The following is a 13090-nucleotide window of genomic DNA, read 5'->3' as shown; positions in this document are numbered from 1 at the left end:
GCTGGGATGGGGTGGGGGTCAGATAATATGCTCCACGAATAGATATCGGATGGGAGGAGTTTCTCGCCTCCTGGGTGGGGTGGTAGTGTTGTGGTCGCGATGATGATGATGATGATGGAGTCGGGGTGGGGTGGGGTGAGGTGGGTAGGTAGACTATCCGACACCTTCCTCCCTTCAGCATCTTTCTCTCATGCCGCCTTTTCACGTGGAGCGTCACCACCGAGCCCGCATGGAAGAGCGTGCGTGCGGAGTGCGCCGGGGGGACATGTAGCGGGGGGCTCTCTCTCATGTGGGTCTCGCCGGTGGACCTCGTCTGATCCGGTAAGATGATATTTAATTGCTAATGATAAAAGTTATGTACCTAATTGCTATTTTAAAATATACTTTGGTAAAAAACTTTCATATTTATGTGGTGTGTACGGTACTATAGAATGGATCAATTTGAGTTCCTTTACTGCATGAAAATATATAATTTTGAGAGTGCATGAAGAAAAATATTTATATTATAATTATTATCATGACATGTTGCATTCAGGGTATCAGCGGAACATTTGTCCTGGTTGCGTCGGACAGTGACAGTAGTGATGCCTCTTCTGGAAAGAGACACGGCCAGCAACCCAGAAGTATGCCTCCTATTTATATTTTTTATTTTTATTAATTAAATTGCTTATTTTTAGCAAAACACTCACAGGTTTAATAGAATAAAATGTATTAATGCTGGAGATACAGTGATGCTGCTTGGAGCAGCAACTTCAGCACTCGGGATAGCTCCCCGCATTACATGCAAGTCACCGCTAGGGGCGTAAAAAACACAATATTAGGTTCTCCCTATATATATAACGGCAAGGTTTCTGGCATCACTTTATGGGTAATACAGTTATGGAAAAACTATTAGACCAGCTTTGTTTCTTAATTTATTCTTTATTTTAATGGCTTGTATCACTACAAGTATGTTTCCTGGAGAACAACAACACGGAATGCTTAAAAGCACTGTTTTTTTGCAGCAAAATGCCATAGCTACCCGATTGGTTGTTGTCAATAACCCATAAAAATGACTGGATATACACTCTTAAATAAGAACAACTTTTATGAGCTATTTTTGTTGTTATCATTATATTTGTAAAAACAAATGTACCTTTAGTTGTGCCAGGTAATAAACTGAACAAATAAACCGAAGAAACAAGGTTGGTCTGATAGTTTTTGTTCATGACTGTATAGTCATAAAGTACAGAACAGAAGCAGGAGCGCTCTGCTGTTTTTGAAGGATCTTTTGCAGAAACTGCTTAAAAAAAACTATAGTCAAAGATCCTAAAAGAGGAGCGATGTGCTATTTTTGGGAATCTACACCACATATGTGACAGGAGAGCTATGTCCTTTTTAAGAGCCTACTGCAAAGAAATTATCCAAAGCTGCAAAAAATCTGCAAAACGCAAAGCTCTCTGCTGTTTTTTGGAATCTACACCAAAACACTTGAGTCAATCATCATATATATATGACAGGAACAGTCTGCTGTTTTTAAAAATCAGCTTCAAAAAACTATAGTCAAAGATCCTAAAAGAGGAGCGCTGTGCTATTTTTGGGAATCTACACCACATATGTGACACATAAAGCTCTCTGCTGTTTTTTGGAATCTACACCAAAACACAGTAGCCAATCATATTTTTATGGCAGGAACAGTCTGCTGTTTTTAAGAACCTGCTACACAAAACTCAAATAGTCAAATATCCTATATATATATATACAACAAAACCACTTTGCTGTTTTTGGTAATCTGCTCCATATAAGCCAACAATCAACTATATGACAGGAGCGTGCTGCTGTTGTTAAGGAGCGATGTGCTGTTTTTAGGAATCAGTTCCAAATATGCGAGTCAAAGATCCTCATTTGGAGTAATTAATGGAAACCGACACTTATAGCTTTACCTTTCCAAAGCGTGGGTCAAACTTAACAGCTGGTTGCCCACGGCAACGCTATGGTAATGATCAAACATCACACAGTACAAGACTCTTCATTTGCATTTCCCTGCCTTAAAAAAAACAAAACTACAGTATCTTCCAGTCCCGATGGAGCGGCAGAATTTATTGACTAATTGGCCTTGAAGCATTAACAATGAATTATTAACTGTCTAATAATTACAGTGGAAAAAGCACCGCCACTTTATCCATCTCACTAATGAACAATCACTGCCAGAGAAAGGGGGGGGGGGGTGAGACTGAACAGCTGTTGTGCTTTTCATGAGGATTCTAGCATCGAACCTGTGTGTCTACCACATCAGGGGTTGCCAAAGGTCCCCGTGCCCCCACTCAAGCAAACCCTGGACACCTACCTGAAGTGTGTGCAGCACCTGGTGAAGCCTGAGGAGTTTGACAAAACCAAGGCCGTCGTGGAAAAGTTTGGCGCCGCCGGCGGCGTTGGAGAGGTCCTGCAGAAGAAGCTCCTGGAGAGGAGGGACAAGATGGAGAACTGGGTATGAACTGACGTGTCTCAGTAGTTTTAAAAGGTGTCCAAACATTTGGGCTGCATTAAAAAACATTTTAAAAATTGCCACATGCAATTCTTATGTTAGACATGAACACCGTTTTTGTGCGTTCTAAAGATATACAAACAGTTAAAACAAGACTGTTAGCAATGCACATAATAGCAAACACCTACTCCGGCTATCTAGTTCTGAAAAAAAAACAAACTCCAAAAGCTTATTAAAGGTGACCTACTATAGTCATCATTTTTTCAACGCTTTGTATTTGAGTTGTGGACTCCTATAGAGCAGCTACACGCAATAACCCACACATAAAACCTTCTGGATCTCCCAGAATCTGCACCTATTCCGTATTTATCTGCACGTATTTCCTTGGATCTCCAAAACGATCTGTTTTCATTTATTCCACCCACGACATGCCTCGTAGTTCGCCCACTCCCACACCCAAAATACCCACCCAAATACTGTATTGAAGCGCACTTTAGCTTTGCAGATCAAACACGGGCCATTCTGTATCAATTCATTGATCATCTACCATATTTATTAAGTCACTAAAAGTCTCAAAGGGCCATTTGGGGAAAAAAGAAACCTTGAGTGGGGACCGTAATCGGAATCGAGTCGAGTGGGCGACATTTAACACATTAGAATGAAATACAAAGTCAATTCAAATAACATAATAAAATAATAATAATAGTCCGGTTCATTGATGAAGTGGTATCCATATATTTGATATTAGCTCAAATGATAGATAAATAATAGATAAATGATAAGGATGCGGTAAAAGAACAAGTAAATAAGATTCATCAGAGGCGAGTTTGGTGGCGATGGGCCACAATCCAGCCAGCTCCAGTGATATCCATCACGCTCCCACTCTGGCTGGCGTTCACCCACGCAACTTTCCACCCAGCAGGGACAAAGTGGAATGGGAGATTTATTTGCTTGTACGCAACCCTCGGTTCTGAACAGTCCAAAACCCAGTCCATGAATGTTAGAAAAGTATTCATGTACCCTGCAGGTGTACGAGTACTGGCTGGAGGATATGTACCTTAGCAACAGGTTGGCTCTGCCGGTCAATTCCAGTCCTGTCATGGTGTTCCCAAAGCAGACCTTTAAGGATCAGAAGGACGCTCTCAGGTAAGTAAGACCTTTACGTTTTATTTATTCATTTTCTACCGCTTACCCTTGTCTTCAAGCGAGAGGCGGGGTCCAATCTGGACTGGTGGCCAGCCAATCACAGGGCACATATAGACAAACAACCATTCACACTCACATTCATACCCTATGGACAATTTGGAGTGGCTAATTAACCTAGCATGTTTTTGGAATGTGGGAGGAAACCGGAGTACCCGGAGAAAACCCACGCATGCACGGGGAGAACATGCAAACTCCAAAAGGAAACGGAGGAGTAGGAAGAAGCAAAGCTTATTAAATCCTACCCCTCCATCTGGTACTTTTACAATCAGTAACTTTTACATTTGTTCACTTCCTGCTTTCCTAATATAATTTAAGTTTTGTTTTTTGTTTTTTTTAATTAATTTTATAATTTTTTATTTTTTAATTTATTTTTAATTGATTTTTATTTTTAATTTATTTTTAATTTATTTTTAATTTATTTATATTTTTAATTTATTTTTATTTTTAATTTATTTTTATTTTCATTTTCATCAGATTCCAATTGAGTGCATCCCATAATCAGTTCCCAGTTCCACATGTCCAAAAGAAGCAAAGCTTATTAAATCCTACCCCTCCATCTGGTACTTTTACAATTACTAACTGTTACATTTGTTCACTTCCTGCTTTCCTAATATAGTTTAAGTTTAGTTTTTTGTTTTTTTTTAATGTATTTTATAAATTTTTATTTTTATTTAATTTTTAATTTATTTTTATTTTTAATTTATTTTTATTTTTAATTTATTTTTATTTTCATCAGATTCCAATTGAGTGCATCCCATAATCAGTTCCCAGTTCCACATGTCCAAAAGGAGTAGGAAGAAGCAAAGCTTATTAAATCCTACCCCTCCATCTGGTACTTTTACAATCACTAACTGTTACATTTGTTCACTTCCTGCTTTCCATAATACAGTTTAAGGGTTTTTTTTTGTTTTTTTTTAAATAATGTACCTCGTACCGAAGTACGAGGTGATACCAACATTTGAGATTTAATTCTGATACTTTATCCTGGAGTAGCCTTGGATACATTGTGTTCGATTCCGTGTGAGTCAAGGTAATATTTTAGGCAAGTACTTTGGTAGAGTCTGGAAGTGGAGTACATTCAAGACAAACTAAAACCCACAAGAGAACACCCAAAATGTGTCCCGTGTGTGCGGCGAATACGAGAAGAGTCTACTGATCATCATTAGCTTTTGTCAGCTTCGATGCAGAAACTGAATATTTCATATTTCCAGAGCACCTGCTATCATCTAGCGACACACACGCTTATTAGATTGGGAGTGACAAGTCCAAGCTCTCCTTTGAGGCCGCCGGTCAGGCCTCATTTAGGTACGTGGTGCTTGGCGGACCCCCCCCCACCCCATCCCATATCACATTGATGTAAACACAATCATGGCAAAGACGAATGACGTGCGGCATACGAGCTGACAAGCCTCGGTGTTTCCCCTCGTTGGCCGTGTCGCCCACCCACGTAAATGCTTCCCAGTCCATGAAAGCGTTCCCTGTGTAGTCCGGTAATTTCCGCTAATGTCATTAGCGCCGGTCCTTAAAGAGACGGGAGTGCGCCTCATCATGGCTGCCCACCGGAAGAGGCCTGAGGGAAAACCTTAACTTCCTAATTCTTTTCAGATACGCGTCTCGTCTCATCAAAGGTGTGTTGGAGTACAAGGCCCTCATTGACGCGTAAGTCGATTGACGCGCAAAAATACATCACATCGCAACGAAGACTCAACGTGAGTGCCGACGAATGTCTCTCAGGCGAGCGCTCCCCGCGGAGTTCGCCCGAGGCCAGCTGGCTGGGACTCGTCTGTGCATGGAGCAGTACTCCCGCCTGTTCACGTCGTACCGCTACCCAGGCTTGAAAACAGACACGTTGAAGGTCCAGATGAAGGCGGCGTCTTCGACATCGGAGCATGTCATCGTAGCGTGCAAGAACCAGGTCAGTTGTCCGTTGTTTGAATGCTTCCAGATCCGAATTGGAATTCCCGCGATATCGAATTCAGTGTTTGAGCATGACTTTGGAAATACGGTTTATTGGAGCTCTGGAGACATGAAACAAAACTATGGTAACGTTTAGACCCCGAGTATCATTCTTAACAACACACTGCGAAATTCTTATGCCGCATAAACTCAAAACAGTCGCTAGCTAACAAGCTAACCTTGAATTTATTGAATCAAACTTAAGAGAAAAAAAAAACCTTGGTCTAAAAAAGTGGTGCCTAGCAACCAGAACACAACATATCACTTGTATTTCGAAGTTCTGACGACCGATAGACCATAGTACTACCACAAAACAACTATAATTTATTTCGTAATCTCGGAAAACCCACGATTTAGCCAAGGAACGATAATCGAATGGACTTTCTCTAGCTTTACAGCTCCCCCGAGGGTTCAAACGATTAAGAACCATCTTCCCCAACAAACAGACTTCCGTCTTCAGAGCTAATTTATTAATTAGAGCCTCAGTTGCTACTTGTCCTAAATGCTAGCTATTACGCAGGCTTCCGTTCCAACTCGTAAATGGGCGAAGTTCAACAAGTCTGTTTTAAATTGAGGTGTCGGGGTTTTTGAACCAACAAACCGAAGAACAACAGAGTCATCTGGACATGGTTCCCGAGACTCTCCTTAACTCAACTGACTTAGGACTGATCCGATCTGCCACTTTGCCGGAGAGATTCTTTGAGTTTGTTTACCTGATTACCGGATATCCGAGACTGACAGTTTTACGTACGAGTTTTCAGTTTTGACGTTTGCGTCTGTCATGTAACCAAATGAGACGGTTACGAAAAGTCGGATTTTCCCGTTGCAGTTCTTCGTGTTGGATGTCGTCACCAGCAGCAAGCCGCTTAGCGAGACAGAGATCTTATCCCAACTGGAGAAAATCACGTCAATGGCAGGAAACGAGGAAGAAAAATCCCCTCCTTTTGGTATCCTGACATCTGATGGGAGATCGGAGTGGGCGGAAGCCAGAGACACCCTAACAAACGGTCTGTGGAAAATGTCTCACAGGACATTAGAGCTAAAATGAAGACACATCAACAAGCCACTTTTGTCTGTCCTCCAGAGAAGGACAACAGGGAGTCTTTGGGCCTGATCGAGAGCTGCCTCTGTGTGCTATGCCTGGATGAAGCCGGTGGGACGAAGCCTAGCGACACCAACCGAGCCTTGCTGATGCTTCACGGTGGCGGTCAGGAGAAGAATGGCGCAAATCGCTGGTATGACAAGTCCATGCAGGTAAGACCGATGAAAAATCCACAGTTTGGTACATCGGTTGAAACACTTTCGCTCAGTTTGTTGTAGGCATGGATGGAATATGCGGAGTGCTGTGTGACCATTCCCCGTTTGAGGGCGTAGTCCTGGGGCAATGCTCCGAATATCTGACTAAATACATGTAAGTGTTGCATGAAAGCTGCATGAAAGGACTCCGTAAGACGCTGAATAATGGCTTTCTTCTTCGAAACAGAGCCGGGACTCCATCAGAAGCTGTGAAGCAGTCCAGTGCAAGAAAGCTTCCCGCTCCGAGAAGACTTCTGTGGAAATGCACCCCCCGAATCCAGGGGCTCCTTGCGGCATCAGGAGAGCGACTCCAAAGGTAAATCGATGTTTAAAGACAGCGAGTACACAGTTGACATTTTTTGTGTCTTTCCTCCAGGCTGGTGAATAATCTGGACATGGACGTTTTCAAATTCAAAGATTATGGAAAAGAATTCATCAAGAAGCAGAAAATGAGTCCGGATGCTTTTATACAAGTTGCTTTGCAGCTTGCATTTTTCAAGTAAAAATAATCACCCAAAAATCAAACTAATTTCACTTCCACAAAATTACGATGGCTGCTATGTCTTCGTGCGACAGGTGCAACGGAAGGCTGGTTTCCACGTACGAGAGCGCGTCCATGAGGCGCTTCCGGAATGGCCGTGTCGATAACATTCGCTCGGCAACTGCTGAAGCTTTGGTCTTTGTCAAATCCATGACCGATGAAAGAACCGCTAACACCGTAAGACGCTTTTCTTGCCGTTGACCTCCATGTTTGTTCGTCACATCAAAAATATGACTGGCCTTTATGTTTACTTCCAGGATGTAGAAAAAATGAAAAAACTAAGAGATGCTATTCACGCCCAAACCAACTACACTATTGCAGTAAGTACGATTAAATAACTACTACGTACTTAAGTTACGATATTGACCGGATTCAGCTTAAAAACACTGAAATGAACCCATTTTAAGGCCATTACAGGAATGGCAATAGACAATCATCTCCTTGGACTACTGAAGACCTCCAAGGAGCTCAACATGGAGCGACCGGAGATCTTCTGCGATGAGACCTATCTCGCCAGTAACCAGTTCATCCTTTCTACTAGCCAGGTTTGGTTCACTCTAAAGATCCGAGATCAGATCGATAACCCAGAAAACGCTGCAATTGATCATTTCCTTCGGTCTCCAGATGTCAACCACTTTGGAAATGTTCTGCTGCTACGGTCCGGTGGTGCCCAACGGCTACGGCGCCTGTTACAACCCGCAGCCGGATCACATCGTTTTCTGCGTGTCGAGTTTCTGGGAGAGCACGCAGACGAGTTCGGCAGTTTTCGTCAAAGCGCTGAATGAGGGCCTGCTGGAAATCAGGGACCTGTGTGGCGCCGTGACCAAGGCGGCGCAGGAAGGGTGTGGCCAGGAAGGTGGCCGGCCTCACAGATCGGTGACATAGCTAAACTTAAGCGGTCTCGACGCTTGCACGCATTTTGCCTCCGCATTGTTCCGCAGTTTTCCGTGACAATCCGTGTCAACAATGTCAATCCGTGTGTCTTGTTCCCACATGGGTACGCGTTAGCATCAGCGTCATCATCACTGCTTCCTGCATCAGTGAAGCAGTCCTGGCATTATTTGGTCCTGCATGACGTCAGGCACCAGCAAGCATCACCCCATTCTACGTTATTTCCTGTTTACTAGATGTTGAACTCATGCAAAAACAAAAAGTACGTGGAACGGGTGGAAAAAAATGTCCGCCGTGATAGAAGAGTTTCGGCTAACATGAAATGAAAGGTATACAAAACTGTGGTGAGACCAGCCATGTTGTTAGGTCTAGAGACAGGAAGCAGAACCGGAGGGAGCAGAGATGAGGATGCTGAGGTTCTCATTGGGAGTGACCAGGATGGATAGGATCCAGAAGGAGTACATCAGAGGGACATTACATGTTAGCCGGAGGTAGCAGAGACGAGGATGCCGAGGTTCTCATTGGGAGTGACCGGGATGGATAGGATCAGGAACGAGTACATCAGAGGGACATTACATGTTAGCCGGAGGTAGCAGAGACGAGGATGCTGAGGGTCTCATTGGGAGTGACCGGGATGGATAGGATCAGGAAGGAGTACACCAGAGGGACATTACATGTTAGCCGGAGGTAGCAGAGATGAGGATGCTGAGGTTCTAATTGGGAGTGACCGGGATGGATAGGATCAGGAAGGAGTACATCAGAGGGACATTACATGTTATCCGGAGGTAGCAGAGATGAGGATGCTGAGGTTCTCATTGGGAGTGACCAGGATGGATAGGATCAGGAAGGAGTACATCAGAGGGACATTAAATGTTAGAGGCCTTGGAGATAAAGTCCTTTAGGCCAGACTGAGATGGTTGGAAGAAGATACTGCGAAGATAACACATACTGTATTCATGACTAGCTTGTGAAAATTCTAGGTGCCGCAAATTAGAACATTTTGTCACGCAAAATTGCACAATGCCGCGCAGCCAAAATGCGTACAAGCGTAATGGAGGCTCTAAAATATGAGTTTCATGGAGATGATCATTGTTGCGTGTGCAATAGAGTTGATTTCACATCAAGATAGGCCTTAACTCAGTACCGTATGTCCAGTAAATTATGATATTTGACCGTGTATCGTATCATATCGTGTGTTTTGGAACTAGGCAACCACTTTGCCATTTTTAGGAAACTGAAGCCATGTTCTCTGTACGCCATCTCCTCTATCAGACTGTGACTGACACCAGTAATATATTTATTTATTTATTTATAGACAGTATTTATATACCATGTGTGTGTATATTTATGTATTTATTTATTAATATACCGGCGTGTATATTATAGCGTAGTTCATATAAAGAGTAACGTAGCGGGTCAACTATTTTTGTTGAGTGTTTGAACGTGACAAGATTGCAAATGAAAGCTACCAAAGAGACTGTGATGCTAATGCTAGCATAGAAAAAGAAGCGTGGATGTGTGTGTGTGTGTTCACGATAGCGATAGCAATAGCAATAGCAATGTACCTTTAAAGGAAAACTGCACTTTTCTTTTGAAGTTTTACCTCATCATCCACAAGAGAAACAAACATGTTTCTCTTTACTGCGTGTTTAAAAGATATATAAACAGCTAAAAAAAGTGGCAGCTACAAACGCTCCATTACATAATCTGAGGTTGTAATTACAGATTGTGGATTTATTGGCTGTTTTGGATGTTTTTCCGATGGTGGAGTCTGGAAACTGACATTTAACCGAGGAGTTCTGCAGTAGTTTGGATGTTGCTGTGGTGTCTTTTGTGACCTCTCGGAAAAATCGTGGCTGTGCTCTTTTGGGTTAATTTTGGTGGGTCAGCCACTCCTAGGAAGGTTCACCGTTGTTTTTAGCATTTGTGAATAATGGCTCTCACTGTGGTTTGCTGGAGTCCCAAAGCTTTAGAAAGGCTTTTCCACACTGTGCTGCCATTAACTCATTCATTCATTTTCTACCGCTTTTTCCTCACGAGGGTCGCGGGGGGTGCTGGAGCCTATCCCAGGTGTCTTCGGGCAAGAGGCGGGGTACACCCTGGACTGGTGGCCAGCCAATCACAGGGCACATATAGACAAACAACCATTCACACTCACATTCATACCTATGGGCAATTTGGAGTGGCTAATTAACCTAGCATGTTTTTGGAATGTGGGAGGAAACCGGAGTACCCGGAGAAAACCCACGCATGCACGGGGAGAACATGCAAACTCCACACAGAGATGCCCGAGGGTGGAATTGAACCCTGGTCTCCTAGCTGTGAGGTCTGCGCGCTAACCACTAGACCACCGTGCCGCCCTGCCATTAACTAATATTTCAATTTGTTTGTTGATCTGAAACATTTCAGTGTGGAAAAAAAAAATCATAAACCACGAAGGGGAAGTATATCAAAACTTTTTGAATGTTTTTCCGAAAGGCTTTCTGGGTACAATAAGCACGTTTATGTCTCACATAAGGATTGTGGATGACACGTAAAATAAAAAAGTGCAGTTTTCTTTTAAGCAGGCTCCAGTGTAAAAGTGGCGTATGAGGCAAACCACTGTGTTTCTGTGTACAGGATTTTAGTTGTTTATTTTTTAAATCTAAAGTCGGGTCAATGTGCAATATACCATATAGAAGTGCAGTGAGTCTTTATCTAGTTATATCACCATAAAGGAGCACATGTGCAATATTTAATAGTCGATGTTCCCTGTGTAGAGTGTGTGTTTTAACGTGGGTCATGTTATAACAAAAAAAAACACAACAATTGTCATCATGCCAATATACGATGTTGTCATGTGTCTGTGTAAGTTGCTATTTTAATCGTTTAACATCCAATCAGCAACAAATGCATGATCATTATAATTGTTCAAATACTATATTGTGACATAAAATATATATTATTAAATATGCAGATTTAAAAAAAATGCAGCCTTAATATAAAGACAGTATTTTTGATCATATATCCAAACAATACTATCCAGTATATAGAAGTACTTATGTATAGGAAATACTAATATATTCCTATTTTTATTGTAAGCTGTAGGAAAATAAAATGATGTTGGGTTTGTGATGGCTATGCAGTAGTATTTTCTTGAATTAGGGTATTATGTGATTAAATTGTACTGTAATACACAACAACAAAAATAAAATGACATGTAAAGCGTTGAATTGTTTTCTTTGTTGTTATTTTTTGGTTTGAGTCCAAAACGGAAGGCTGATAATTGGTCGGAACTCAAACTGGACTCTTTTGTACTGAGCAACCAGACCACTCCACTGCTTAGACCACCGAACCGGGTCGAGCGAGTACCCAAATGCTACATGGTAAGCCAAAACGATAGCTTCTTTTCAACCCGATACCAACTTATGCTTCTCAAGTCTGATGTGGTATTGATAACCAATAACTTAAAAAAAAAAATCTATTTTTTAAAAATTTAGATCTAATTAGATCCTGCACACCTAGAAGTAAGAAGGACTCGATCAACTTTGGATTTGACCAACTGTACCGGTTGATTCGTCCTAATCAAATATCGTGATATTACTACTACCACTATCGGGAGAACCAGAGTACAGAGCCAAGCAAAGCCCAGCAAGGAGCACTATGTTCGGACACATCCTCCAAGCAGCCCTTGTGCCACTATGGAGGTCAGGATTTATTTGGTATGCAGTATCCAGTATGGAGTATAACGCCACCGAGTTCTCTGCAAACTGTTAGCGCTCTTCAAATACTTTTATGAACACATTTTTTGTGTTTTACTACGGCAACATAGTTCAACACCCTCCCCAAAAAACTGGCTCCATTTGCATAAAAGCCAACAATTACTTACCAAACTACCACCATCCTGATTTGCATTCTAATATGTTTGAGATGCAGACTTCAAGCAACGCTTGGAGATGGATTTGGATGCGGATCCATTTTGCAGAAAACTAATGGCCTCCATCATACGTTTAATAAGCACTCATCCATCTATTTTCTTGCGCCTGCTCTGTAGAGCAATAACGCTCTCATTCGTTTCCTTCGGGGGACGGGGGGGGGGGGGGGGGCAATCCGGTCTTCTCAGGGGTCGTGGGTTATGAAATAGAACAATCATGGAAGGTGTTGAGAAGATCTTGATTGACCTTGTCGGTCCTTGGTTGCAACAATGAACAAACTCTACTCTCTCACGCCTTCAGCCACAGGCGTCTTATTGTGGTTGTCCACTCTCATTGTAATTACCCAGAAGACCCCAAGGCTAAAAACATATCGTGTCTATCAGCTCACGCCTCCAACACCCGCTGTGCAGCTTCCAGTTTATCGACAAGGGCGTCAACCAGGGTTGCTAAAGCCAATGCCGGCTGCGACAATGTCCGCTTTGGCTACACGAGGAGCAGCTACAACGGCTGCAGGGCTTGGACGTCCTGATCAATTCCGGATGCCCACCTGGGGAGTGATGATGGGAGAACATTTCCGGACTTGTTTGTAACCCGGGGTCTGTGCTTCAACGCCGTTGAGAAGTGAAGCAGAAGACTTCTTTAAGAATATGACTATAGGTTATTATTAGTCGCAGTCACGTTGAAATTATATTACTATTCTGGTCACTAGGCGAAAAACAGTTATCCTCCCATTCTGTGTGGAAGTGGTATGTTTTTGGCTTCTCAAGTTTAATAAATTAGAGGCTAACTATTTCGCTTATTAGCTAGCGGCGTTCGAGTCAA

At 42.5% G+C, this 13090-nt stretch overlaps 1 protein-coding gene across 1 annotated transcript; it reads left to right on the top strand.

The window, feature by feature from the left end:
• Nucleotides 1-176: 176 nt before the first annotated feature.
• On the top strand, nucleotides 177-11139 carry LOC131109820 (choline O-acetyltransferase-like). Its single transcript, XM_058062194.1, has 15 exons — nucleotides 177-321; nucleotides 536-623; nucleotides 2276-2467; nucleotides 3492-3610; nucleotides 5276-5329; nucleotides 5405-5585; nucleotides 6456-6633; nucleotides 6711-6880; nucleotides 6937-7037; nucleotides 7110-7238; nucleotides 7299-7421; nucleotides 7499-7640; nucleotides 7721-7783; nucleotides 7871-8008; nucleotides 8088-11139. The coding sequence occupies exons 2-15, from the start codon at nucleotides 585-587 to the stop codon at nucleotides 8346-8348; spliced, it is 1890 nt and encodes a 629-aa protein (XP_057918177.1). The 5' UTR covers nucleotides 177-321; nucleotides 536-584; the 3' UTR covers nucleotides 8349-11139.
• Nucleotides 11140-13090: the final 1951 nt, after the last annotated feature.

The sequence above is a fragment of the Doryrhamphus excisus genome, chromosome 22 (assembly GCF_030265055.1).
Source record: "Doryrhamphus excisus isolate RoL2022-K1 chromosome 22, RoL_Dexc_1.0, whole genome shotgun sequence".
Taxonomy (NCBI): domain Eukaryota; kingdom Metazoa; phylum Chordata; class Actinopteri; order Syngnathiformes; family Syngnathidae; genus Doryrhamphus; species Doryrhamphus excisus.
This window is presented reverse-complemented; position numbering and strand designations above follow the sequence as displayed.

Excerpts from the sequence above, each read along its gene's own strand:
- LOC131109820 (XM_058062194.1), top strand. The coding sequence starts at position 585 with ATGCCTCTTCTGGAAAGAGACACGGCCAGCAACCCAGAA. Across the intron at positions 3,611-5,275 it reads GATCAGAAGGACGCTCTCAG|ATACGCGTCTCGTCTCATCA; the intron begins GTAAGTAAGACC and ends AATTCTTTTCAG. Across the intron at positions 7,239-7,298 it reads TCAGGAGAGCGACTCCAAAG|GCTGGTGAATAATCTGGACA; the intron begins GTAAATCGATGT and ends TCTTTCCTCCAG.